A 26,925-nucleotide genomic window follows, 5' to 3' on the forward strand; every position below is an offset into this window, starting at 1 on the left:
GCAGCCTTCATCCTTGGGTTCACTGAGGCATGTTGTGCTCTGAAGGCCCCACTCCCCTCCCCTGCCCCACCTGGCTCCGAGGACAAGCCCTGCCCTCATCCTTATCAGCTCCCCGTTTTGTTCGAGGGCCAGCAAAAGCCTCAAACTGAAGGACCCGTGCTGGCTGCTGGCGGGCAAGGACAGGATGCCAGAACAGCAAGGGTGCTGTCGGCCCCCCAGACTACGGCTGCAGCCCCACGCACACATCTACCTCTGATGAATGAACAGCCCAAATCCTCGCACTGCAGATACTGTCCCAGCGCAGTGAGAAACAGGGGAGATAAGGAGGGCGAAGTGCTTGTTGGTGGAGGGAGCCCAGCTCTGCGTCCCTGTGACAACACCACGCTCCCCAGTAAGTGTTTTCTGTGCTTGCAGTAAGCGAGCCTCAAGACCTTCCCCTTTCCCCTAAGCAGTGCTTTCTGTTTACCTGTTGGCATGCAACTGCCACGCGGACTTTGGACAACCTGTGATAACATCCACCCCGTGCTTGGCTGTGCAAAGCTATTTGTCACCCGCTGAGTTACAGGAACCCAGGCGTGGGGCACTGCTGCAAATTCTCCTGGCTCCCACTTCTACTAAAATACTCCGGGCTACCTCAGGTACAACAAAACACCTTTGCTGTTATCACATCCATCGGTTTATTCCTCATGGCCATAGCTGTGCCTCAGGAGAACTGAAAGAAAAGACTTAAACCCATAACCAACTTGACAGAGGCCCAGCAGCAAGCGGCAGCTGTGGTGCCACAGCTTGAGCAGCCTTGGTCACTGCTTCCCACAGCAGCATTACAGAAACGAACTAAGGACCAGCCACCGCAGACTGACGTGTTTATGTGGAGGAACTTGTGATGGGTTTGATGGTTGTTTCCTTCACAGCAGCAACCATGACACTAGGAAAGCCTTGGTTTTAAGTAGCCAGCTTACACCCATGTGAACCAACACAGTGCACCTGCCTAGCAAACACCACCACACAGAGGCAAGAGCACGGGAAGTCTGTATCAGAACAGTATGGTACGTGTTGTTTTGTGTTCCCCTTCAATGCCATCAGGGCTGAAGAGATGCTAACGAGCCCAATAAAGGTATATTAAAGAAATAAATTCAGCTTTTCTTGGTTTGCTCACTCTTTATGAGCAGGCTGTACAGGAGGGCAGTCGTGAGCCCTGGCACACATTAGGAACATGGGTGCCCTAGCTTTGCATAGCTCCAACACAGATTTTTAAGTACCCTGCCCTTTGAATTATTTAAGCTCTCCTGAACCAGGTTTGCCCCAGCTGGTCAGGCTGCCTGCTCTGGTGAAGGGAGTGCAGCCTTCACAAGATATTCCATCTTTACAGACAGGCAGGCTGTTGCCCTGGCACTTGCTGCAGTGGGTGAGGCAGGTAACTGGTGCCTCAGCACCTGATAGCACCCGGTGCACCCAGACACTCAGCTACGTAAGGCTCTGACCTCTCTACCAGATCTGGCTAACACTAGCACTTCAGTTATGCAAGGAAGTGCATTATTTTTCCTATCCAACGCCTCTTAAAACAGCTTGCTTTTTTGTATCTTTTTCCTGTGTTTTCTTTTCCTTTTCCCTCCCTCTGAAGATTAAGATACTCTTCTTTTTACAACCCTTTTCTTACAGTCAGCTGTAAGAACATGCTCTGTTCCAACAGTTTCCTACCTCTCCCCCATATCCATTTTATACTCTCCCTACAAAAAGATAAAGTCCCTTTTATTTTAAAATCTGCATAACTAAGACACTGTTTACCTAACTGCAAAATGATGCCAATGAAATTATGTTTGTTTTTTTCTTTCTTGCTATTTCCCCTTCCTGCTGCTGCTCTCTAGGCAAACTACAAGACCTCAGGAAGCAAACCCTGCAAAGGGTAGGAATGAAGCCTTCCCCAGCCTCCTTTTCAGCAGACTATACCCACTGCTGAGGCTATACAAGGGGATAGGTACTATTATGTTGTTCAGGTTTGGGGCTTATACATGTGACTGGGGACATGCAGATCAGGGAAGAATATCTTTAGATAGTCTTAGACATTTTTGAGGTGGGAATGTTGTTGTTTACTCCATTTTTTTATTGTTAAAGATGTTTATTTTGAGCTAATGTTTTTTTAAATTATTTTTATTTTTTAGTTCAAATAAGTTCTTTGGATAGTTTTCCTGAACATATCATCATTAAATGTTTCCACTAAATCAGTTTAAGCTGATATCTCTAAGTATTTCCCTGCTGACTGTAAAACAAATCTACTTGTTCGTCTGCTTATATAGCTTACGTTGGGGATAAAGGGTACTGTTTTGGCTAAACTGAGAATTCAACTTCCAATGCTTTGCAATGCAACTTAGCTTCCAGAGACAATATCCTTTCCTCTGAAGGGCTAACAACTCTGATTTTAATGGGGATATTTACTGCAGAAAATTCCACAGTTAATTGGTTTTTCCTTCTTGCAAAGCCCACCCTGCTAACCCGCCACCTGGTTCTACTTGCAGTACATGTTGTCATCAGAAATGCTAACTTTAACAAGATTTAATAGCAATCGGGCTTGTTTCATTACTTGTTTAAAATCCTCAGGACGTTCGTCTCACTCTGGAGTTGTATATAAATAATTTAAACCCATTGGCATTTGTCACAGCAGAACAAAGTAGATCTTGTGCGATGGATTCCTGGATGCGTGCATTTTTAACTGCAAATTCCCTTCCTTGCTGCTTCAGAAAGGTGCTGTGGTACAAAGCGTGTCCTGGCCATTAGCTTAAGTTACCGGCATTCTGCTGTGCTGCTTATCTGCTTTGCCAAAGAATGCCTTTTAATTGCATAAAAGTCTTCTGGGGTGCATGAGCTGAGGTACGACAGCTGCTCTTGTATTCAGCCCTTGTCCAGAGGCTTATTTAAAAGCAAAAAATCAACCACCCTGAAGCATGGTAGCTTGTTACCAGCCTGCTGCTCTTTGATTGGAAAGCTTCGCATATGTTTGGTGTGTTTGTAGATGGGAAGCTCCCTCAGAGCTGGAGAGCTTTCATTTGCTGGCTGGGAGGAGCTTCATATCTTCAAGGAATGGCTCTGCCATAAAATGTGACTCAACTTGAGGTTTACCCCACTCAGCATAAACGATTACTGGTTTAAATGCTAGCCTTGCACACTCTTGGGGCTTGAGAAGTCATTCCACCAAGCTAAAATGATGAAGACCCTGTGAGCAAAGGACAGTTTGTGACTAACAAAGGCTTGATAGCTGAGCAGTCGCATCGGACTGCCAGCTCACCTGTGCAACTTGTGTTAGTAAAGGCTGCAGCATGAATCTAATCAGAGTCACAATCTGGAAACGTAATTGGGACCTTACCAGAAGCTCCATGAATCAGGTGAATGTCCGGCTCTGCTGTGCTGTTTGCTTTTAGCAATCCCAGGAGCGGGTATGGCAGCACGCAGCCCTGCAGCAGGGAGGTGACAAGAAGAGGGGGAATTGCACTTTCAGGGTTGCCTTCATGCTAACTTGGTAAGACCCAGAGTTTTACAGGTATAGGCTGGGCAAAGGCTACTGAGTGAATGCCCCCCCTTCCCATAAAGGACAAGGCTCTCAGAGTTCAAAGCAGATGCGTAGAGATAAGCACTGGAGAGCAGCGGGGTGGACTTTATCATCATCGGCTGTAAAGTGGGAGGTGTGTTTTCCAAAGGGATGTGAGGAGAGGGCAGAGTCCTGCTGCGCATTAATCCACGCCGTCCTGCGTTTCAGGGTGGTGCAAAATCAGATGCCTGGATTGGGCGTGAGCAGAGGAGCCACGTCCACCTGTAATGAGGAAACAGCTGCGTGCACACAAGTGGAAGGGGCCAGGCAGGCTGACGAGTAAGTAGCAAGGAGGTCAGGAGCACTCTGAAGCAGAGATGCTCAGGCTGCAGGTGTGTGTGTCCATGGGTGGGTTATTCCTGGGGGACTGAGCCTAGGATGCCTGCATCACGCTGCCTGCCGACCATAACAGGCTGGAGATCAATTTCACCCTTTCTGTGAAAGCAAACCTGGAGGGTGAGGCTTTTTGAGGGATAAACAAATGGTAATTCCCACAAGCAGCGACTGACTGCTTTACAAAACCGTGTAGTGTGCAATATTACCAATGTCAGTGGTCTAAGAACTTAGTAATTCTAGGATGAAAAAGAGTGAATGTGCACTGGGAAAGGTTTCTGCAGTTCCAGGCTTCCTATGGGTTGCCTTATAATGTAAAAACTGGGGAATGCAGCTTGCCTGTGTCATCCCTACAGGTGAGTAAACAGCGTTCGCAAAATGCCTTCCCAGGTTTTTGTTGGGCTGCTGAACTGAAATACTGCTAGGGAGATAAAGTTGCTCTTAAAAGAATGACAGACAAGGTCTGCAACAGCGTGCAGGAAAAAAAAAAAAGCGTTACTTAGATTTGCGTCATGGAGAAAGGTCATGGAAAGACTGTAAAACGAGAATCCCAAGGTAACATTGTCCTTCTCAGTCTTTGTCTTAGTAATGCCAGAGATATTAGGGGGCAAAACCATCTGCTTCAGAAGCTTTGGGTGTCTGTGCGCAGAAGGATGCTCTCCACCAGACAGGGGAGGGGTAATGGCCACTCCAGGGAAGGAGCCTTGTTTCTGATTGCACAATGTATGTGTCCTGTCCCCCCAGCTAGTTCTAGTCTCTTCACAAATGCCTTTCTTTTCGTATTTCTTCCCTGAAGCTCTCTGTATGCCAAGCCTCTGGTGGCATTCCTGGTATCCCCCCATCAGCAGGTTGCTTTTCAGGGCTTCTAGCTGGGGCTCACGGAAGCCTTTAGAGAGCACTTTCCAAAGGGAGCCTGCTGTGCGATGTGAATTGTGGCAACAGCTCTGAATGTGGTGGAACAGACTTCAACAAGCAACAGCTGCTTTGCACATTTGCGTTAATCCAGGCTCCAGTCCCCAGCTGGAAGTAAGAGGAAGGGAGACACCGAGGACTCCTGCTGCCGCGGGAGTCCTGGGGAGCCCTCAAGGTGCCCGTGCCAATGGCTCAGCGGTCATGTCAGAGCTGAATTTCTTACGAGTTCAAGTTAGCATTGAACTCTTCTCAGAGCAAGGAGTGATTGTTCACAGGATGCTGCCTTGGTTTGCTGAGTTTGCTCTTTCCCTTGCAAAAAGGAGAAGACTGGGCTGGAAAAAGGCCACCACCTTTTGTGGCCACAGAGACAGACAGATGAGCGTCCCTTCTGCAAGGAAAGAGTTCCTCCCTCAAATAAAGCCCAAGCAGAGTGGAGACCTCAATTATGGCTCAAACGCGGACTCGAGGCATTCCCCAGCACGCATGTTATGCAACGGTCAGGTTCTGCCGCCCTGGGTCCTGTTCCTCCCTGAAACTGCAGACATTTAGGCACATACCTCAAATACATCAGCAGTCCCACCTCCTGCAGGTAATTCTCTTAATCCAGTGGGATTCCTAAAGCCCATTTGTGGTTTGAAAGCCCTCAAGAATGACCATGCTGGATGTCATTTCCTTGCATCTGGACCCCCATTCAACCCCGAAACACCTCTGAGGCAATTTAGGACTGGGGTCTCTGGGGAAACACAGCTCTAATTGCAACGCTGCCTTCCCCCCACGAGCCTGGGGCCCGCACCGTGGCACAGCTCCTTGTCCATCCAACCCGGATCCCTGCGGTGATTCTCTGTGTCCCTGAGGTGCGGGAATGGGCCTCTGGAGCCACAACACAGGTGCCACTTCCCCGTCCTGCGGGGTGAGGAACAGCACACAGAAAGAAGGGGCAGTATCGGCGCTGCCGGGCAGCCTGGGGCAGTTGTGGGGAGGAGCGGGGCCGCGGTGCTGCCCTGCATTCCTTTCTGCGGGGACTGGTGGGCGAGAAGGGCTGAGGAACGGGGCGGGTGTGTTAACACCCTCCTCCCCTCGCGGCTCTCTGGCTGCCGCCCTCTGCCACAGTCGCTCTCTGAGGGCTCTTGCTGGAAGGCCGGACCTAGACCAACCGCATTTTTAATGGTGGGGCTCATCCTTAATCTGCCGGGATTAGAAAGGGAGCCAGAGCTACTCCCCAGAATTTCGGTGGTGTAAGCAAGCGTTTTGCAAGCCCCAGGACTAACAGCGAGCTGTCCCTGGAACACTCTGACCTGGTTGGGAAGCTGTGAGCATCACAGCAGAGCTTGAGACCCCAAACCCACAGTCCCACAAAAGCTGGCGGTTGTTGGTGCACCCAGCAGCTGGTGCCTGCCCCGTAGGTTGCCTCCCCATGTTCAGACGCGTTTCCAGGCGAGGAGTCACATCCTCTCACTCGTAGAAAAGCAAGAAATTGGAGGGAGAGCAGAGAGACTCGGATAACGTTTCATTGCAATAATTTAAGAGTACATTCTTCAAGAGGTCCAGCCTGCTTCGCAGCTCTTTGTGCCCACCTGCCTTCCCCTCAGTGCGTCTCCAGTGGCAGGGGTGCTGGGGAGCTGTTTCTCAGTCACTCTCGCTGCCCGTTCGGTGGGACGCTGCCCCGCGGCTGCGCTGCGGCTTGAGGCAGGCGGCCAGCGTCGCCCTGCCAGCGGGCAGCGAGGCCTTGCTGACGGAGGACACGCTGCGGGCCAGGGGCTGCGTGGGGAACATAATCGTGCCCCGGGGCGCCTGCAGGAGCTGCCAGATCTCGCCAGAGGTGTTGCTGCCCAGATACTCCCAGGGCCGGCGCCCGCTGCCATCCCTCACCTGCACCTGGCACCCCAGCTGCAGCACCAGCACCTTGATGACGAGCTGGTGGCCGTGTATGGCGGCCAGGTGCAGCGGAGTGTACCCGCAGCCCGACCGCACGTCCACGTCCAGGGACAGCCCGGCCCGGCGCGCCGCTTCCGCCAGCTCCTGCAGGCCCGGCCCGTCACCGTGCTTGGCCAGCCAGTGCAGCACCGTGAAGCCCGACACGAAGTCCCGCTGCAGGGCCAGCTCCGGCTCCTCCAGGAAAAGCCCCCGCACCTGGGCCCAGCGCCCCGCCGACACCGCCACGAGCCAGGCGTGCTCCCGCCGCCCCAGTGGCACCGCCAGCCCCCGGTTCGGGGCATGCACGGGGGAGCTCTTGGAGGGCAGGGTGCGGGGCAGCCCCCCCCTGTCGTCCAGCGATGATGGGGGGACGCCCTGCACCTCCAGCAACGCAAGCTGGCACCTGATGCTCCTGAAGACAGGCAGCGGGGCTGCGGGGCTGCTCTCCGGGGCTTGCGGTCCTGGGGCCGGCAGCAGGGCCTGGGATGGGGGTGGCCCTGTGGGGGTCACTGGGGGGGATTGGGAGCAGGGGGGCAGCACGGTGGGGCTGGCTGGCGGTGGCGGGGTGAGGGGTGAGGGCAGTCCGGGGGTGTGCAGCAGCGGGGCTCGGGACCGTGCTGGTCCATCGGGGGCCAGCGCCTTGGGCCCCTCTGGCCGCGGTGGGGATGGGGATGGGCTGGTGGGGAGGTGCTGCAGGGACCTGGACTGGGACGGGGGCAGCCGGGCGGAGGGTAACGCATCCGGGCACGATGAAAGCAGTGGGGTCTGGGACGGGGAGTGCTCAGCAGTGAGCGTCTGCAGGGACTGGGACTGGGACAGGGGCAGCGTCCCCGGAGCTGACCGACACAGCGGGGCCTGTGACAGGGGTGGCTCCCGGCGGGGTGGCTGCGGGGTCCAGGGTTGGGGTGGCCTGCTGGGGGGTGGCATCCTGGGGCTCGGTGAGAGCAGCAGGGACTGGGATGGCCCGGCGGGGGTTTGTACCCCTGAGCCTGCCGAGGGTGGCGGGGCCTTGGGTAGGGGCAGGCGGGCAGCGGGCAGCGGTGGGGACTGAGACGGGGACAGCCTGGGGCCCGGGGGCAGCGGCAGGGACCGAGCCGGGGGCGGCCCCCTGGGGTCCGGTGGCGGCAGGGACCCCGCGGGGGCTGCCCCAGAGGGCGGCAGCCCCCCGGGAAGGGCCGGGGCGGGGACCGGCTGCGGGGGCCGGTAGGGCGGCGGGGACACGAAGAGCGGCGCCCCCGGCCCCAAAGCCAGCGGCCGGCTCCGGTAGGGGGGCGGCCGGGCGGCGGCATCGCGGAGCGCCCGGCGGCACTCGCAGCACAGCCCCCCGCGGCCCCGGGAGGCGCAGCCCCCCACCACGGCTGCCGGGGGGCGCTGCCCCTCGGCCCGCAGCCCCTTCTCCGCCGCCTTCCCCGACGGGCCGGGCTCGCATGGGGGCGGCGGGGGTTGCTTCTCCTCCTCCTCCTCCTCCTCTTCCTCGTCTTCCTCCGGCCGGTGCTCCTGCGGCGGCGGCAGCTCCTCGTCGAGGAGGTCGCGGTACCTGCGGCGGAGGACGATGTCCTTGGAGGCGCCGGGGGCGGTGGCGTGCACGGTGGCCACGGAGTTGACGAGGCGCTTGAAGCGCTCCCGGCGCTCCCCCCGCTGCTCGTCCGTCAGCGCCGGGTCGCGGAGGAAAGCCTGGAAGTGGCGGAGCAGCGCCGCGTTGGGGGCTCGGCCGCCGGCCCCCCACAAGAAGTCCAGCACGGCCTCCTGGCTCAGCTCCCGAGCCATCCTCCGAGCTCCCGGCGCTCGGCGCTGCACGGCGGGGCGCTGCCGCAGCCGCGGCCGGCCGGGGAACCCGCCTCCCGCCCCGCCGGGCCTCTCCGCCCCCGCTCGCCCTCGCCCGGGGTGGCGAGGAAGAGGAGGCGAGGGGCAGGAGCAGGCTCGGCGGTGCGCCGAGGACACGCCACCCCGATTTGCTGGCGTGCGCCGGGGAGACGGGTGGTTTTAGCGAGACGCTGAGCCGGCCGTGCCACCGAGGCACGGGGAGAACCGTCTTGGTGGTGAGCTGGTAGTGGTCTCCATCCTCTGCCGTCCTCAGAGCTCCCTGTGAGCCCTCCTGGGCAGGGCTGGGCCCGGCCACCGCCAGAGGACCTTGTGTCTGTTGGGGGACTCTGTGGCTCGTGAGAGCTGGCAATGAACGGGGACGAACGGGATGCAGCGACGGTCAGGGTGGCTGTCGTCACACCTGCCGGGCATCGCGCCCCCGTATGACAGCTGCACACAAGCCCCCACGAGCGCCTCGAGTCAGGTTGCGTCTCATATCACCTCCGTGTTCACTGTGGGGCTGAGGGAGGCCGGACAGGGCTTCACTAGAGCCTGGGGATCTGATGGTGGTTATGTGTCCCTAATACTATTACCGCTCGTGTGTACATCACAGCTGAGAAGCACGGATAAGGTCAGTGCCCCGGTGGGCAACGTGCCCCGTACGCACCAGACAAGTGACAGCCCTATCCCAAGGAGTTTGGGAGGAAAGTGTGTGAGAGTTTTTTTCTGTGCTTTATTTATTTATTTTCTGTCTTGCAGTCAGGGAGTAGAGAGGCACAGAGAGACTGAGCTCAGTACAGACTCTCTGGCTTTAAAGAAGTCTGGATCAGGCCCTCAGTCACGCTCCAGAAGTCATCTCTACGGCAGGCTCTCAGGTGACCAGAAATATTTTTAGCTGCCTGTCCTCTGGACAGCCACTGCAAACCCAGAAGCGCGCACACAACCTTTGCAAAGCCGAGGCAGAGATTGCAGCAGATGTTGTGCGTGGGCTTGCGAGTTGTGCTTTGGTAATGCAAAACCTTAGGATAACATTTGAGGTTGCGAGAGCGGATGTGTGCGGTGGTTTTGCTCTCCAGAAAGTAAGCTGCACAGGTCTGCGCTTCTGAATTGCTGATTCTGGACGATTAGTTTCTGCCACAGTACATTACCATGCTGGTTTGCATGATAAATTGCACTGTGGAGCTGCAGGACTGCTAGAATGTAACCTCTGGAATGGTGGGGGCAGCCCCAAAAGAAACTTCTAAGTTTCCAGGGCAGAAGTTACAGTTTCAGCTGTGTATCAGGAGAGTTTTGCAGCCTGCCAAGCTGTGGGTTGCTTAGGTGGCAGCAGCAACAGGAGCTGCACTTTTGTGCTACACCACATCTTGCTTGGGGTTTTTACTGTGGTGTGGAGCAGGAGAGTGCGGTTACATCCCATCGGAAGCGTTCGTCTGAGGAGGGTGCAGGTGCTGGGAGAAGGGGGGTGTGATGTCTGAAAAGTTAGTATTTTAACATCCTGCACATGCCTTTGGTACAGCTTTTGAAGGCACAAACACCTTTCTTCTCCTCCTGAGCTCTAAATTGCATTCACAACTCTGTCTTTGACGGCAGCACACCCTCAGCGGAAGTGGTTGAGATGCGGTGCGTGGAGCATAATGATATAATTGTGATCACAAACAAGAGAGGAGGAGAGATTGTGAAGATAAAAAATCCAAGTAAATAACAGTGGCAAATGACAGCATTACTATGAAAATGTTGTTTGGGTTTAATGAACTCAGATGTAAGCAGGAGGCATTTTACAGCTTTCCCTGATATTGCATTTCCACTTAAGCACCACTGGGAAGTATTACCTCACTTACCATAAGCCCGGCACTGGCTGCGAACTGGAAGGCTTTTCTCCTGAGAAACGCCAGCTCTCGCCCTGCAAGCCGTGTTCTTGAAGGCAGAGGAACACGCTCAGGCAGCACAAAGCGACTGCTGGAGTATCTGCGGGACTGAGGCTGACGCTGAATGCTGTATGGATGGAAAAACCTCGCTGAGCTTGTTCGAGTGACGTGGGTTACGCTAACGCAGCTCGCCTGACAGTCCTACTGGCTGGGAGTGCCGCGCTTCCCGGGTAGCTCGGATACCCTTGGGAGGCACCCACAAAAAAGTGTTGAATGAGTAGCTTGTGTTGATTCAGAGGCTGGGGCACATCTCTCCCCTTACAGCCTTGGCTGCAAATCCCATTTGGGGATTAAGGGGGTGTAATGCTGCATGCCAGCAAGAAGATGTGCTGCTCCGCTACCTGCAGTCTCTTCTTTGTCTGCTTCACACTGAGAGGTTTAAAGAGACTGTTGTCTCCCTTATCCTGTGACATTTTGTGCCATCTGTAAATTGGTCACTTTTGGTTGTGGTTAAGAGTCTTCAGAAAGACTGAATTTACCCCATTCTTGCCCTCTTTGGGGGCTCTGGACACAACAGGTCTCTTCAGGTGACATTTGAGTAAGTTGTGAGTAGTGCTAATCACAAAGTGGGAGCAGGCTCAAGCAGTATTTCGAAATTATAAGCTCACCACTCCGTCTTGTAGCCTCCTGCTGCTGTACAAGATGGTGTTAGGGAGCTATGTACCTGCGGATGATTTTAAACAGGAGGAAAGTTAACCTGAGTTCTGCGTCTGCTTGTGTATTTTCTCATCCCCTGTAATCTGACAAATTGCCCCACAGCTGACATAAAAGGTCGGTAAAGCAATGACATGCTGCTGCAGCAAAATGATGCAAAAGAGCTTTGGAAAAATTCAATCAGTTCCCACAGGGTCTCTAGAATGAAAGGCTGGCGTTTCCCTTTGCACAGGGACGTGTTTGTCAGCAGCAGCCACGAAACTTGTAGGAGCGAGGGGTCTGCTTCTTCCCACTGAACACTAGGAATGTGAGGAACTACGCTAGCTGAGATCTAGAGAGATTGCAGCACACTTCCTTGACTTGATGGGGTTTAGTTCCTACTCCTTCAGCAGGAACAGCCATGCTCAGGAAGGTCTGTACACACGGGTGTCAGGGAGAAAACTCGGCCACAGCTCTCCCGGCCTCGGTGGTGAGTCACAGTGGGGTTCTGCACACGCGGAGATCTTTGCATTAGTTGCGTTGTGCTGATGGAGGAGTATCGTGCAAGCCGCTGACTCACAGGAGGGGAAGCCGTCCGCCTCACTCACAGGTGCAATGAGGGCAGCTCTTTGGAAATCACCACCAGGTTTCCACTAGAGGCTGCACTGGTCCCAGCACAGGTGTGCTCAGCACCTCTCCTGGAGCCCTGCATGTAGGAGGAGGAACTTGCTACAAGAGCAAGACGATGAGATGAATAGAGCAGCCTCCGTAGGATATGAGCTGTGTAAATGTTGTTCAGCTCTGCTCCCCAAGCCCATGTTACTGTGAGAAAGCCCACTAGCTTTTTGTGCAGCAGGTTTGCTAACGAAGGCTGCACACCTGTGCCCAGGTGCAGATCCTCAAACCCCTGCTGGGAAGGAGGGAGGGAGAGGAGCTGAGTGGCGGTGCTGCATCCCCTTCCTTTGCTGGGCAGTTTGAGGCAGCAGGACCACGCTCAAATACCACAGAATCACAGAATCATCTAGGTTGGAAGAGACCTCTGAGATCACCTAGTCCAACCTCTAACACTAACCAGTCCTCCACTAAACCATATCACTAAGCTCCACATCTAAACGTCTCTTAAAGACCTCCAGGGATGGTGACTCCACCGCTTCCCTGAGCAGCCCATTCCAATGCCTCGCAACCCTTTCAGTAAAGAAGTTCTTCCTAATATCCAACCTAAACCTCCCCTGGCGCAACTTGAGCCCATTCCCCCTCGTCCTGTCACTGGGCATGTGGGAGAACAGAGCAATCCCCACCTCGCTACAGCCTCCTTTAAGGTAGCTGTAGAGAGCGATAAGGTCGCCCCTGAGCCTCCTCTTCCCCAGGCTGAACAAGCCCAGCTCCCTCAGCCGCTCCTCGTAAGACTTGTTCTCCACACCCCTCACCAGCTTGGTCGCCCTTCTCTGGACTCTCTCGAGCACGTCCATGTCCTTCTTGTAGCGAGGGGCCCAAAACTGAACACAGTACTCAAGGTGCGGCCTCACCAGAGCCGAGTACAGGGGCACAATCACTTCCCTACATCCTTCAAAACACGGTCAGAAGAGCTGAGGAATGGAAACTCTTGGAGTTCATAGCCTCTGCAAACAGCCTTGTGCTTCTTTGTAGCAGTCCAAGGATGACTTTTGGAGTGACAAGGTAAAACCTTTAGGTTAGAGGGTGCATGAATACCAAGCACGCCATTAAGGCCTGCTTACTGACTGCCGATTTACTCGCAGAAGCTGCTTTTAGCTTTTACCCTTTTGTCTTTTTGCCTCTGCTCTTCGGATGCTCCCTCAAGCGGGTAGAGCTGTAACGCCCTTTCCGCGTGCAGAGAATCAGGCCTCTGCCTTTCGGGGTTTTATGCCTTTGCAGAACACCCTAGGACCTGACCCAGGGCCCGCTCTTTGTTGCTGGTTTGGTGTAAGGCCTACGAACATAGGCGTTGCGTTCAGCCCTGCTTGTGCAGGTAGGAGGGCACCACGCGGCGACGTGGGCTGAGGATGCTAAGTGCTGTGCCCACAGGAGCAGCAGAGGGACGGCTGTGCTTCGCTTCGTGCTCAGGAATCCCTTCCTGCAGAACGAGAGCCCGTTACCGGTGTACGCGGGGTGTTGAAAAACCCAGTAGAGGTGTGTTGTGGTGAGATCAAGGAGAAACGAGAGGCGTGGGGTGCCTGGCTTCGCCCTCCGGGTCTTTACGGCGTTGGGGGCTCCTGCTAGCACACAGCCTCACCTCCATAAACGTCCCCATCCTCCAGCCCCAAAGGGCAGCGGGAGGACCTGGCCGCTCCCAGGCTCGGCCACCTCCTCGCAGGGCTCCCCGGAGCAGGGGGGGCTCTGCCTCCAGCACCTCCCCGCCGCGCTGGGGGGGGGGGGAACGGGGCGAAGGGGCCGGGGTCCCCCACCCGGGGGTGGCAGCGGCCGGCCGGGGGCTGCAGCCGGCCGGGGCGGCCCCGGGGGAGGGCCGGGGGGGGCCCGCCTCGCCGCCCGGCCCCTTCGCATTGCGCATGGGCCCTCCCCGCCGGGTGGCCATGTTGCAGCCCTAGCAGGCAGCCGGGAGGAGGGCCGGGGAGCGCAGCGATGGCCGTGGCCGTGGGCAGACCGGCGGTGGGTGCGGGATGGGGTTGCGGGGCGGGCGGGGGCCGGGCGGGCTCGCCGCGGGGTCCCCCCTCCCCGCTTGCGCCCCTGCCCCGCGCTCGGCGCGGAACTTTTCGGGGCCGCGGCTCCTCGCTGGCGGGTCCCGGGCTGCTCCCGCCGGGGCTGCGCTCGGGGGCTCCCCGGGAAGGGCGAGAGGGGGCTCGGGGCCCCCCCGGCGTGGGAGCCTGCGGGGACACGCGTGGCTCGCGTCCTCCGGCGCGGCCGGGAGGGGAGGCTCGCTATTTTACATCCCTGCCGAGAGGGACAAAGGGTTTCCCCTTTGCAGAGAGGGGGGAAAAAAAGAGAAGACCCCCCCCATACGCACGCAAAAACCAACAGATGCTGGTGCGGGTGGGGGAAAGTCTGTGTCCCGCATCCGGCGTGCAGAAGCGTGGATGGAGCTCCGGAGCGAGCGCGCTCCTGTGCCTCGGCGGCCGGGGGAGGGAGACAGACTTGACCGACTTGCCTGTAACTTTTGCAGTGCTTGGGAGCAAAGCAGACGTTGCCCGCGAGCCGGGGACTTGAACGTGGCTCCTCCTGGCAGCGAGCAAATGGTCTGCCTTCAAGGTGGGACCGGGACGAGACGGTTTCTTGTAGGGTTTGTGATGTGCTTATGGAGCCGCCGGGCTGTATGGCTCCTCTGATGCGGCACGGGAATGTGTGAAGGTGGTGGTAATAGTGAGGCTCTAGGTGGGGGAGTTAGGCTGCGAAGCAAAACGAGAGCTGATGTTTGTGAGCAGAATACCTATAAATTATCCCAGCTGTTTATAAAGCTGCTTCTGAAATGATTGCTTGATTGTAAGGTCTAAAATGCGCTTGGACGCTGCAGTTTCTGTTTCGGTGGAAAAAGATGCCTTGAAATCACTGCTTCGGCTGGTGTTCAGGGCAGGCTGAAGGGTACTGCGAAGCGGAGCCGTTTTGCTTTGTGTGGAGTAGCGACCTCAGCGTGTGAATGGGCTTGGGAGTGGTTTATTGTAAGATGTGGTTGCTGTTTGTTCGTGCGTGCGCTGCTTTTCTTCCTTCGTTGCATTAAACTGAGCCTCTCCTGGTTTTGGTGAATGGCAGTCCCCTCGCAATCCCAGAGCAGCATCTGCAGAGACTTGTGTAGTGGTTCAGCTAAATTCAGACCATGTGCTGTTGAGTCCGGCCCGGTGGGGCCGGCTGCAGAATAAAGCATCCCTCGGGGTGGGAAGCATGTGTGTAGGAGAGGGAAGGGTGAGGGGGCTCGTCTTCCTGGTGAGCAGCCGGTGGGCAGTCCAGGCACCGGATGGGTACTTCTCAAAGAGTTGTTTTACCCTGGGATGACGGCAAAATAAAGGACAGTGGGCTGGCATTCGGTAGGTGCTGAGCGTATCATCTCCTTTACCTTATCTAATCCTCTCTGCTGCCTCTTTGCTGCTGCTGCGGAGTTGGGGAGGTGGCAGGGAACCTGAAGAAACAGTTAATTACATGGGAGAGCGAGGCAAAAGCGGTGAGTGCTTCTCTCAGCCTAATCACCAGATTTTGTAAGGGTGCTGAGTGGCGTGTGTCATTGGAAGGAGCGAGGGGGGTAGAATTAAGGGAAGGAATGAAACTAGAAATGAGTGAGTTTGATTTCTAAAAACCAAGATAACATTCCTGAGTCACAACCTTTTACGTCCTGGCAGGATACAACATTATGCTAATTGTGAAAGCATGCATAAAAAAAAAAAACGAACTTCAGCGAGCTGCTCTGAAGTGTCTGTGTTTAATTGTAGCTGAGCAGGGCGTGTTTTGGTAGGATGGGTGGCTTTCATTTTAAGGCCCCGATCCCACAGATGTGAAGGCACATGTGTAATGCACTGCCTGTAATTTCATTTTACTTAATGGAGGCTGATCTCAGCATGTAAATGCAAAGGCATGCATAAGCAAAGCTTTCGCAGCACTGGTGCTGGGAGCTGCCATGGGACCTCTCAGCTGATGAAAGCCATGCATATGCTTAAACATGCGTCTGGGTGGAAGCATGCGGATGGTATCTGGGCTCGCTCTGAGATAAGCCACTTGCAGCCTGGAAGCTTGCGGTGCCCTGGACGGGGATCCCACCTCCCGCTGGGCTAATCCCCAGCATCTTGACCGGAGCTGGGTGGTGCCTCAGGAGGTCAGAGCGTGGAAGGGGGCTCTGGCTTCCCTACCCTTCTCTTTATTTGTTTATCCTAAATGGCTACAGGATCACAGCTCGGCCTAGTTAAAGGCAACACTAGCACACACACACAAATACTGTGCCTCCTCCCCCTGCCAGTCAAACAGAAATTGATGGAAAATGAAGCTGGAATGCTGACTCTTACACGGGGGCCTCGAAATATGTTATCTGAGAGACAAGACCAGCACAGTGTATTCTTCAATCTGTTTTAAAAATACTTCATAACGAGAGACTGCCAGTTTCCATGGAGGGGAGGGAGTGGAAGAGCGGAAAGAAGGTAGAGCAGGGCTAGCGGAGCTGAGGAATCGGCGTTTTTTTGGCTTCCTCTGAACTACAGATCTAGCAGCACCCCCTGAAATCAGCAAGAGCTAGGGGCAGCACCTTCGGAGAGCCACTTCTGCCAGTGTTGGTGGGTGGAGCAGAGCCACCAGGACCGCTTGTTTTTGATGCTGAGATGAGCCCTTCGAAAGGGGGTATGTCTCTGAGGGTGTTTCTGTGCTTGTTAGCACAGAAGGCTTCCTTGCCCGCTGCGAAGCATGGCTTTTTGGGGGCTGGCCTGGCTCAGTTGCCTGTGCCAGGGAAGCAGGGCTGTGTGGCACACACGTGGTGATATTTTAGTTTATGAACCCTTCGTTTCCTTTATTCACCTCGGTGCCTTGTCTGCAGTAGGAAATGCTTTCAGACAATTCGCGTCGCTCCTGTTGATGTTAACAATGGTGGGAACCCGGCTCCTCCTTGCCTTGTTCTTAACACAGCCTCAGATTTTGGGCAGGCTGTGTCCGGCCCACCATGAGCTCGGAGCCTCCAGCTCTTCCAGCATGACTTGAGCTGACCTGGAGGCAGGGCCTGATGGAGATCCTCAGAAAATCCTTGTCTTGGGTAGATGGGATCACGGGGAATCAATTTTAGTGCTTGAGTAAGGCCCTGAAACAATGATTAAGCAGCTTGTGGCTCGCCTTGTAGGAGAGATGCAAAGGACAAGGGGGTCTTCTGCTGGCTTTGTGAGTGCTTCTGCCGTGTCTGACCTCGCTGTTGGCTCTAGGCTTCAGGCCCTGTAAGCTGCAGCAGCTCTTGTAGGAAAAGGCAGTGAAGCAGTTTGAGCTCAGAACAGTTGGCCCAACCAGGTGATTTAAAAACAAACAAACCAAAAACACAGCAGTTCCTCGAGCTTTTTTTTAGGTACGCTATCCAGCTCCGTTCGTTTCCAGCTCTGTGAGCAGCTCTCCAGCCTGCTGTAATAAGTGATGCGTGATAATGGTTCAGACAAACGCCACAGTGCTGTTAGCAGTCAGCGTTAATACTGCTGGAGAGTGCTCCAGATCAGAGGCAAAAAACGAAAATGAAGCTGGGGTCTTGCTGTCTTAGTGAGGAACAGCGGTAACCAACTATTGCTCCAAATGTTCCTCCTTTTTCCCAGTAAGTGCTAGTTTGAGCGCTGCTGTGTGTTGCGCTCAGCAGGAAGCCGTAAGAGATGCTGTCCCTTGGCTGCTTGGTTATGTCTGGGCACCTTCATCTGTGCTCTGGGGCCTGGTGCAGAGGTGGGTGGGCCAGGAGTTGCCGTCTGCATCCACAGGTCAGGCTGGTGTGACTTAACACAAGAGCAGGCAAGGCCCACCTGGCCTCATGTGAGTGGAGGAAGAGCCACGGCGAGGAGAAGCTCCCTGTGGTTTCCTATCAGCAGTGCCCAGCCCTTCTGCAAGCTTCTCCCTGTGTCTGCACTCCCTGCTTCTCTGAAAGAAGTCATACCCACTGCTGGCACGAACCCCATAGTCCAAAGGCTATCACTGCCACTTCTAGAGTAGCACAATTATTTCTGAGTTCTGCAGTTGATAAGGAGCCCCAGAGATAGCACAGGACTGATGGAACAACGCGCTGTTCTCATCTCTTGAAAAGTGGCTGGATAGATAGCCTTAGGACCTGAGCTTGCACTGAGTGCTTCTGAAGTTGCTGAAAATCTGGAGGAGGGAATCTTTTCTCGCAGTCTTAGGCTTTTTGTTTTCCTTAGTATTGCCCCACGTAACAGAAACCATCACCTGTTTTTTTTGTACTTTAATGTCAGCTGCTTTAGATCTTTTTATTTTAGAAGTGAATCTTCTGCTACTGTTTCTGCATTTATTTTCAAATGGGGTATGGCTTATTGAAATGCCCTAATTGCAGGTTATTTCTTAGCAGATCTGGTCATGAATACTTGGCACAAGCTAACCGAAAAAGGCTCGTTTTAGGAAGGTTTTGGTTTTGCCAGCGGCTCCTGCGGACTGATAGCTATGAACAGCGGTAGCTGTAAAGAGAATTGTTTCTGGAGATCTGCATGCATCTCATCGATTTCATCGAGAAACTGTAGTAACCTCTCTGGCGTGATGGCAGTGGAAGGGGAGAAACAGTGCTTGTAATCCTGAGGGGCATCTTTGTAAATGAGTTGCAGAACTTGCCCCTTCGGGGCCGTCTCGGATCTGGCGGTGTCCTGCAGTCTGTGGGCGGTGTGCCGGGGTGAACGGGGTGCAGCACTGGTCGGGTCGCCCTTTGTGCGCGAGGAACTCAACAGAATCTGTTTGCCAGCCGTGTGTTAAATGCAACGGGTGCGCCAAATGCTTTACCTGAGCACGTTGGCATGGCTTGAATGAAGTTGGTGGCAGCCTCTGTTTCTCCCTGTAAGCACAGATTGAGGTGGTGGGAGAGGGCTGGGTTTGGTGGAGGGCTCGCTTGGCTTGCCCAGTGACGGTGCAAGCTGCATTTCCCTCTCCCACGAGGAAGCACAGCGAGTGATTTGCAGTGAAGTGCAAGAGCCCAGGCTGCCCCAGAGGTCAAACTGCAAGCCTGCTTCTGTGCTTTCATCTAGAGGGTCCCGTCTGTAGCCGCAGCCAAATCTTTGCGTTTCAAGGCGTGCAAATTGTCTCCTTTAACCCCTGTGAAAACCCATCTCCTCCAATCTGAGTCGGCCTGGGAGCTTCTGGCAGCTTTCAGATGAGTGGAGAATGCCAGGGTGACAGTCCTGGCTTGATTTTTCCAGGACAAAATCCAGCAGGCAACGGCTTGGCTTGGAAATAAGGAATCTGCAACCTGGAAAGGTGAAAGTGTCTGGTTATCATTGACGCTGGTGCTTGGCACGTGTCCTTAATGATGTGCATCACCCCGGATCCTCCTGAGCTGTGTAGCAAATGCACAGAATTACAAATTAGGAGGTTGTGTATCGATATAGCTACTCGTCCTTTTCGTACTTCTACATCTGACTGAAGGTTTCTCTGTTCATCATTGTCTCCTCTTGTGTTAATCAGTAGAAGTAAATCTCTTGTATGTCTGTGCAATGAGTGTGCTTAGAAACAGCATGACTGATGAGATTTCAATGGTCTCTTCTGGTTTTGTTTTGCTCATAACTTGAGATGTTGTCAAGACTGATTTTTTTTTTTCAGAAATTGCTGAATTAAGTCACTGGAAACAATTCTTGTTTATTGCAGCCTCTATGGCTAAAAGATGAGGTTGCCATGCTGTGAGCAGGTATGTTGCTAGCTGTAAAAACCAGCAGTGATCAAGGCTTAACACAGCTGTCTGGGACTGAGTGTGCACCATCTTCAAATCTTTGTCAAGCCCCCAAGAGGAGCAGGGATTTTGCCAGATCCTCTGGTGGCTTGTTCTGGTAGTAAATCACACCTCCTACCCACCACATTCATTTGTTTCTTCCTTCTTCTCCCTCAAAATTATTTCACATCCAGGTTAAGCAGTGGTAGGTCTCACTGTGTCTCTTCTTTCCTGGTCAGTCTCAGAGATTTGAGCTCTGAACTTTTTTTTTTTTCCTTTGTGCAAACACAAGGATGTAGACTCTTAAAAACCAAGTCACTTCTCAAATCCCTTGTCAGCAACTTATCTCTAAAGTGGCAAACTTATCCCTGGCTGTGGCAAAGTAAGTCTACTTGCTGTTTTTCTTATTTTTAACATAAGAAACAATGAGTCAATGAATACTCTTGTGTTAGTTTATAGAATCAGAGATTAAGATTTTTAATTACTTTTGAAAATGGTTTTTCACTTCCTGTATATTTTATGCAGTATCCAAGCCAAGAAAAATCCCGATTGCTTTTAAAGGAATGCTTTCCTGTCACAAAGTCTCTTTTATCTTGGAAAATGCCAACCTAGTCTCATTCTATTTCATCTCTCTCATTAATATTGAATACGTGGTGCTCTAATATGGCAGCTGAAGCAAAGCACAGAATTTCAGCTAATATCTGACAACAGCAAGCTGAGATTAAATGACATGCGAGTGCAATCTGCTATATATAAAGTAATTGGCATTTTCCAGGAGCATTTGACCTAATTTGTGGTTCTTTCTCCTGCTGCCCCCTCAAATCTGCCCTCAGAGGTTGATTAGTCATCAGGACTTCAGAGTTGTCAGCCTGCTTTTCAGAAGGTGCTCCCCTGATGGGTGTCAAGGCTTCTGTGCGAGGGGTCCCCGATGAGACCAGGCACGAGAAGGGTAAGGGTACTGCTCCTGCAGATGGAAGATGTGTATCGAGTGGGCTGGACCCGTTTCAGAAGTAACAAAATGAATCCCAAGTCAAGGTCTGGATGCAGCTCTCCTTTGTGGCTTTGCGTGAGCTCTTGCTGAATGCTGCTGTTTTCCTTGTAGGACTTATAAATGTTGAGGGCTGGCTCAGTTTTGTGGCACGGGGAGGTTCGGCGAGTGCAGCACAAGTCCCTGGTGTCCAGTGGAGGTGGCAAGTGGTGCTGGATCTGGGAGCTGCATTACACTTGGGGAAAACCTGCCTGTAAGTCTCAGCCCTTCAGTAGGGCAGCTGTAAACCCTTCCTGATGCTCTGAATCGCAAAGAAGCAGGACTGGGAGTTGAAACCAAGCTTGTTGAAGTGTGCTGCCTTCTGGGATGCCCGGCTGGTGGTTGCTGGGACAAAGAAGGAATAACTTAGCTTGGGTTCTGATATGTAATTGCCAGAAAGTAGTAGTGTAAGGGGGCCTTGGGTTTTGTGTTTCCAGGTAGTTGAATATTCATCCTGCTGGAAATCACCCTTGCTGTTCTGCATTTGGAGTTATGCAGCTATTCATCATTAGATCCTTAATTACAAGAGGCACTGGGGATTAGGGCTTGTGTGGCTGGCACGCTGCAAGTGCTTTGGCCCCTGATTTGCTGGGCGGTCTTGGGCAAAGGACTTCAATTTGCTGTGCCCTTGTTTTCTCCATGTGTAAGGCAGATGATAATTCCCTTCCTCGTTTTTTTTTAAGGTGCATAGCTATAATGAATGGATTAATAGCACAGCTGCTTCATAAACCTAGCACCAAATCTAGTGAGATCTTGTGGCACAGAGGCATTGCCAGACTAAATGCTTTTAATTAAAAACGCTTTCAAGAAAACAACTATTCAAATGAGGTAATATGCAAGTTATGTTTTCGGGGAGATTTAACAACTAATTTCAATAAGGAAGAGGGGATTAAAAGTGAGCAATATGAGTAACTCCACTGACCTTGTTTTTATGGGTTTATGTAAATGCAGCAGAGGGCAGTTTTCACATAGAGCATTCCTAAGACACGGTGAGTTTCTGTGTTGCAGGCTAGAACCATTTAAGCATCAAAGCTGGAGGTGTTTTGGTTTTGTTGCTTAAACAAAAACATTATTTGAAACTGTAGCCTGGTGCGTGACTACTGTCTGTTATTTAACGCAGCCACACTTCCCCCCGGGTCTCGGCCTCACCAGGAACGGAGCTCGGAAGAGCAGTTTTTCCATGGGATGTGCTTACTTGGTTTTGATGTGACCTAAGGAAAGCAGTATTTTTTTTATAGCCTAACCAAGCAACCCGATGACTTCTTGCAGTGAAACGAGCCAGAAAGCTGGCAGTATGAATCCAGGCATGCTAGCTGTCGTAGAGCTTACGTGCGATGAAGGGAAGCACCAAGTCCATGCTGGCTAAAAAACGGCCGGTGTTTGTGGAGTGAAGTAGGTGGCTGGTCCCTGTGTAAAACACATGGTAACAAGTCCCAGAGAAGAGTGCAGGTGCTGTCCCATCCCAAGCTACCTGTGGTAAATGATGTTTTTCTTATGTGCTGAAATTAGATGGGCATTGAATCAAGGCAGGGGACCTGTGTGTTTTTGTTTCTGTGCATTGTACAGGAGGGCCGTGGCCCAGAGTCCTGGGTTCAGCGGTGCTGGGCAGGTAGGAGGGAGGATGGCTGCTGTCCTTCTGGCTTTTGTGTGAGCAGGACGACTGGAAGCCCGCTCTCAAGGCTTCTGCTCTGTTTTGCACCTCTGGGGGGCACTGGGCAGCCCAAGGAGGCGTGAGCATCGCGCGCCCACCCATGGAAGGGTACTCTCCTGCCTGTGCTGCCTCTCCTGGGGCCTGCAACAGGGCCAGGCTTGCATGGCATGCCCAAACAGGGTGGGAGCCCAGGAGCTGCAAGTACAAACCCAGCTCTTTCTCCTGGACAGTCCTGAGATGACAGGAGAAAGAGCCGGGTGTTAGTCTGCCTCTCTGAAGTCCTGCCAAACCCCCAGGGCTATTATTTACTTGTCAGACCCCAGCTGCTCTAGTCTGGGGCATAAGCAACCACCCCATGCAAAGCTTGGCATGGCTGCACGTGGGAATTCTGCCCCCTTTTTTGGGACAGGCAGCTCTCGGGCACTTGGAGTTGTCGAGCGTGTCAGAGCAGGGAGCTCCTTCGTGTGAACTGCTCCTGCCGAGTCTTCCGCAGGAAACGCTCGCTGGGAGCAGGCTCAATTTGCCTTTGGGTATGTTTGTCTTCCCAAATCCTGAGCTTCGGCTCCGTGGAGTTGTGACTGGATTTACCTGCTCTGTCAGCTCTCTAAATCCTGGCTGCTGCAGCGAGACGAAGCCCAGGGTGGTGGAGGCTGCTCGCTCTGCAGCACCCCGGCTCGTCTGTCGCTGCTCCTCACGGCTCGTGCTCAGCTGTTACGTGGTTATGTGCTGGCAGAGTTAGCTGGCCGAGCTGAGCAGTTCGCAGCCAAACAGGGATACCTGACGTGCCCTGCGGTGTGTCCCCGTCATTTTGGGGAAGAAAAGGGAATGGAGATCCATCCTGAACATTGGGATCTAGAATGGGCAGCCTGTGACCTGCGTGGGACCTGTGCTCCCCCCCACCTTCGAGAGGAAAATAAAGTCTTGAGATATATTTGAGTTACGTGGGAATACAAAGCTGCAGCATAAAGTAACTGCAGGAGATGCATGGTAATGGCAAATCCTCTTGCTTATTATTGCTGTCATTCTGAGCAACAGCCTTACAAAATATCCTGTTCTTCCCTTGAAAAGCTGTCCTTGAGCAATGTATTTCAAAGAGGTGGAGTGGAATATGTATTGCCTGTTTCTGTAAGGTTGTGAGACTTTGAATTCTAGCAGATACGTGTTTAGCCTGACTGTCTGGGGAAGGAGTGAGCAGCTGGACACAACTTCTCTTTTGGGGTATGTCAAGGAAAAAGCGTTATAAGTACATATTCTAACACTGGTCTGTTACGAGCAGGCCTTGGTTGTTACAGCACAAGTCCTGACAGGAGGGCAGAGATTACAAGTGTGGATCTGACCACTTCTGCCTTCTTTTGAAGCACAAACACAACTGGGGTGGACAGTGGGAGGAGAACATGGTGGCCAATGTTAATTCATCTGCAGAGGTGGGCGCAGGCTCTAGTTTAACCTTTTAGCAGGGCTCCACTGACAGCTAATGGAAGTTGCAGCAGCCTGTGCGTGGAATAATTTATGAATTTGGGAGAACACGATTCCAGCGAGCACGTGGGTGAATGCCAGGGCCTCGAAACACTCTGCCAGTGGTCTTGTGAGCAGTGAGAGTGCTGCAGGAAAAATAGCATTGGATTAGCTTGGGGTAACGCGTGGAAGCATTGCACTTAGCTCCTAAAGACTGTCCCTTCTGTGCAGCAGTGCTGGGCTATAGGCTGGGTGCTCTGCCAGGAGAGCAGTAAGCAGGAGCGTACTAACTGGAAGTGTTCCTCATGCATCAAACAAGATGTGGGAAGCAGCACAGGGAGAGATCTTGAGCTACAGGCTTTTCCCAAGCAGTCCTTGCAATCCCTCTGCCGCTTGGGAAGGCAATCCCTCCGCTTCAAGTACTCGGGCTGTCTGAGCGAATGCCCGGTTCCTTCACAGCACAGCTCCGGGGTGTCCTGGTACCACCTCAGAGCTGCTCTCTGGCTCGAAGCGAGGTGCTGGGCACCTTTCCTGTGGCTGAAGGAACCAAAGCCTTGCCTCGGCACCGTGCTCGAGAGCCAGATGTGAACCAGCAGCGCTTGCCTGCCTGTTTCCAGCTCTCGAGCCTCCTGCTTTTAATTAAACTGTCGCGACACCACAGGCAGAGCCGGAGCCAGGTGGCCAAAGGTCCAGCTCACAAAGGCCTTTGGGAGCCCTGGTATGTGGCTGGGAAGCCTTGGGCAAGGCGTAGGGCAGGGTCAGCGCCTGCCTCCCACTAATTGTGGGTTGTTTGCTCCGTGGCAGGGCTGAACGCACCATTGAAGTCTGGTGGTTTCCCCTCATATTGGTTTTAATAACAAAGCGCATCCTCGCTCCCAGGGAGCAGCAGAGATGATAGGAGCCCCTTTGCTGGACGCTCTGGTTCTTTGCACAGCTTTGTGCAGCTCTGAAAATCGTCGTCTCGTAGGCAATAATTAGCGAAGGCTACAAGGCGACTTGCTGCAGTCTGCGTTGCCTGATCCAGACGTGGCCACGCAACAGACACCCAAGCAGCTGGAGTGGCTGCCTCCTGCAGGGGCGTTTTCTGTGGTGTCAGAGCATGGGACTGCTCTGTGGTGCGCTGCCAGAGCTACTGGATGGAGGGGTGGTGGCCTCCGAGTGGGAGGGTGAAACTCCTCTGTGTCAGCCTTGTCCTTGGGTGTTGGAGCGCTTGGCCGTGGGAACCTACCAAGCAGAAACTCCTCTGAATTCCCTGGGAGATTCCCTGGGGGCGGGCACTCAGCAGTTCTGCAGCTGGGTCTGGAGCTGTCACCTGGAGGAAATGCCCAGCCCAGGCCAGCCCCTGCCCCACCCTGGGGGCTGCGGGAGCTCTGCGGTGCCGTGAGCTGGCTGCTGGAGCAGCGGGGACGTCTGTGTGCTCACACAAGGGTCAGTGACCAGCCCCAACGCGAGGGCACTGTCCTCTGGTTAAAGACCCCGTGTTCCCACAAAATGTCATCTTTTAAATAAGCGTTGGTCCTAATGCGCGGGGTCGTCTTGTCCTTCTGAACAGCGCTGATAGGCAAAACAGGTTTACTGGGGTCCTTTTCCCAGCAGAGCTGTGTTGCTGGGAAGCACGATGAAGTGCCAATGGCCAGCAGAGTTTAGGGGGTGCAGAGCTGTCTTTGTAGCTACCCCCAGAGCTTTGGCAAAATAAGCCAGGTCCACCGCTGGCGTGCTCAACGGAGAGCACTGCTCCTCCCAGGGGCTGCACAGAGCTGGCTGGCTGGTGCTTTCAGCAGCCTTGGAGTGCTCGCTGGAGCTTATGCCTCCACCTGGCACGTGAGCTTCCTCCCCTGCTGGCTTCCAGGCCGAGCGTCGCTCCTGTGTGTGGCTGCTCGCTGCCTCTCCTGCTGCGAGCGTCGCTGCTTCCTGGGGGCAGGATGCAATGCCCATAACGCTCAGATGCTCTGGGGCTTTGATTTGTGATCTCGCTCGATCAGCAAGGCTGTGAACACAGCTCTGCTAGGGAACATGCTGGGACAGAGCTTTAGAACAGATCCCTGTAGCAAGGCTCTTTCTGGAGCTGTCGTGTGGGAGGGGAAAAAACCCACCTGACTGATGGCAAGAGGTAGGGGAAAATATCCAATGAGTTGGAAAGTACATTTCCTCCTCTTTAGAGATGGAAGTCCCCGTAATTTGATCAAAGGCTTAGAACTGTATGCAGCATTACATAAGTGATTTTAAGGGGACTTCCAGCGGACTTCCAGAGTGCGGAGAGCTACCCAACGAGAGCTGTGCCTGCTGATTTATGCTGCCCAAGGCCATCGCCACCCCTTCCTCTGAGCACCTGGAAAGTGGCTCCAAGTCTCTGACCTAGTCCATCGGGTTATAGGCCATAATAATGATCCTGTTGCCGAGTTAGGTACAGGCACCAGAGGGGTAATTCATTTGTCACATGAATTAATTTGTCTGTATGGAGGTGGTGATACAGGGCTGCCTGTCTCCCCCCGAGGTTTATAAATCAGTTTGCCCTTCTGTGCCGTTAGGCGACTGCGGTGTCTTCTGTCACCTCGCTCCGTGGGTGATGTTGGACTGGTGCTGGGGCTGATTCCCTGCTCCAATGTGAGGCGGAACTCGAGAACAAGTCCCCAAGACACTGCCTTTTCCTTTCCTGCCCTTGAAGGCTGCGGCTGTCTTCTGAGAGCAGACACGCTGACCGTGGGCTCTTAGTCCTGGAAAACCTTTGTGTCGGTTTTTGTTTTCCTTTTCTTTTTTTTCCCCCCTTCAGCTTAGCGTCCAATATGTTTTCTGTGGTTTAAGGGATTGCTTCTTTTTCTTTTTTCCTGATGTAATAAACTTTGCTGTTGGAGCATCAGGCCCTTTCAAGTTGCTAGTTAGCGTTAGATCAAGGTCTCAGAATTGTTTATAAATGAGAATAGGATTTAATGGTTACCGGACATTTAATTAGTGTCTGCAATCTAGCCACTAATGGGAGTTTATTTATAGAAATACTGTTATTATTTTTTTTTTAGGAGCTTTTTCTTTCTAATTTTTTTTTACAGGTAGCTCAAAATAATACCTAGTGTTCATAGAACTTAACGGTTAAAAGAAATACTGTTCTCTCACTTATTTCCTTGTGCTTTATATACTGTTCCCACTGGGCTCTCCTGTTCTGGGGTGCTGATTTGGTGTCTTGGGATGTATGTGGCTTTTTCTACAGCAAAAATTAAAATTGTTGGCCTAAAAGAGGAAAAGAAAAAAATGAGCTTAAGAAAACATACAGTTGGCTGAGGATTCAGGGGCTGGTAGCATCTGAAGCAACTTGCATGAGGGGAAATGTGGGACCTTGAGGTTTTACTTATTTATTTTTCATTTCACATTGGA

The 26,925-nt window shown here is 53.3% G+C and overlaps 2 protein-coding genes across 6 annotated transcripts in view; one reads left to right on the forward strand and one right to left on the reverse strand.

Moving 5' to 3' along the window:
* Nucleotides 1-6,451: 6,451 nt before the first annotated feature.
* SOWAHB (sosondowah ankyrin repeat domain family member B) lies at nucleotides 6,452-8,506 on the reverse strand. Its single transcript, XM_035542924.1, has 2 exons — nucleotides 7,803-8,506; nucleotides 6,452-7,667 (listed from the first exon to the last, which is right to left on the reverse strand). The coding sequence occupies exons 1-2, from the start codon at nucleotides 8,504-8,506 to the stop codon at nucleotides 6,452-6,454; spliced, it is 1,920 nt and encodes a 639-aa protein (XP_035398817.1).
* A 5,106-nt stretch (nucleotides 8,507-13,612) lies between these two features.
* The window catches only part of SEPTIN11 (septin 11), a 58,214-nt gene continuing 44,901 nt past the window's right edge, over nucleotides 13,613-26,925 (forward strand). For all 5 annotated transcript variants that reach the window (XM_035539239.2, XM_035539227.2, XM_035539209.2 and 2 more), the window contains exon 1: nucleotides 13,613-13,725. In XM_035539239.2, coding sequence (XP_035395132.1) covers nucleotides 13,699-13,725 — 27 coding nt within the window. In that variant the 5' untranslated portion in view covers nucleotides 13,613-13,698. The remainder of the gene's footprint in view (nucleotides 13,726-26,925) is intronic.

This window comes from Cygnus atratus, chromosome 4, assembly GCF_013377495.2.
Source record: "Cygnus atratus isolate AKBS03 ecotype Queensland, Australia chromosome 4, CAtr_DNAZoo_HiC_assembly, whole genome shotgun sequence".
Lineage (NCBI taxonomy): Eukaryota > Metazoa > Chordata > Aves > Anseriformes > Anatidae > Cygnus > Cygnus atratus.

Coding starts and splice junctions, on each gene's coding strand:
- SOWAHB (XM_035542924.1), bottom strand. CDS start 8,506: ATGGCTCGGGAGCTGAGCCAGGAGGCCGTGCTGGACTTCTTGTGGGGG. Junction 7,668..7,802: donor CCGCTGCCCCCGGGCCCCAG/GCTGTCCCCGTC, acceptor ACCGAGCCCCAG/GATGCCACCCCCCAGCAGGC.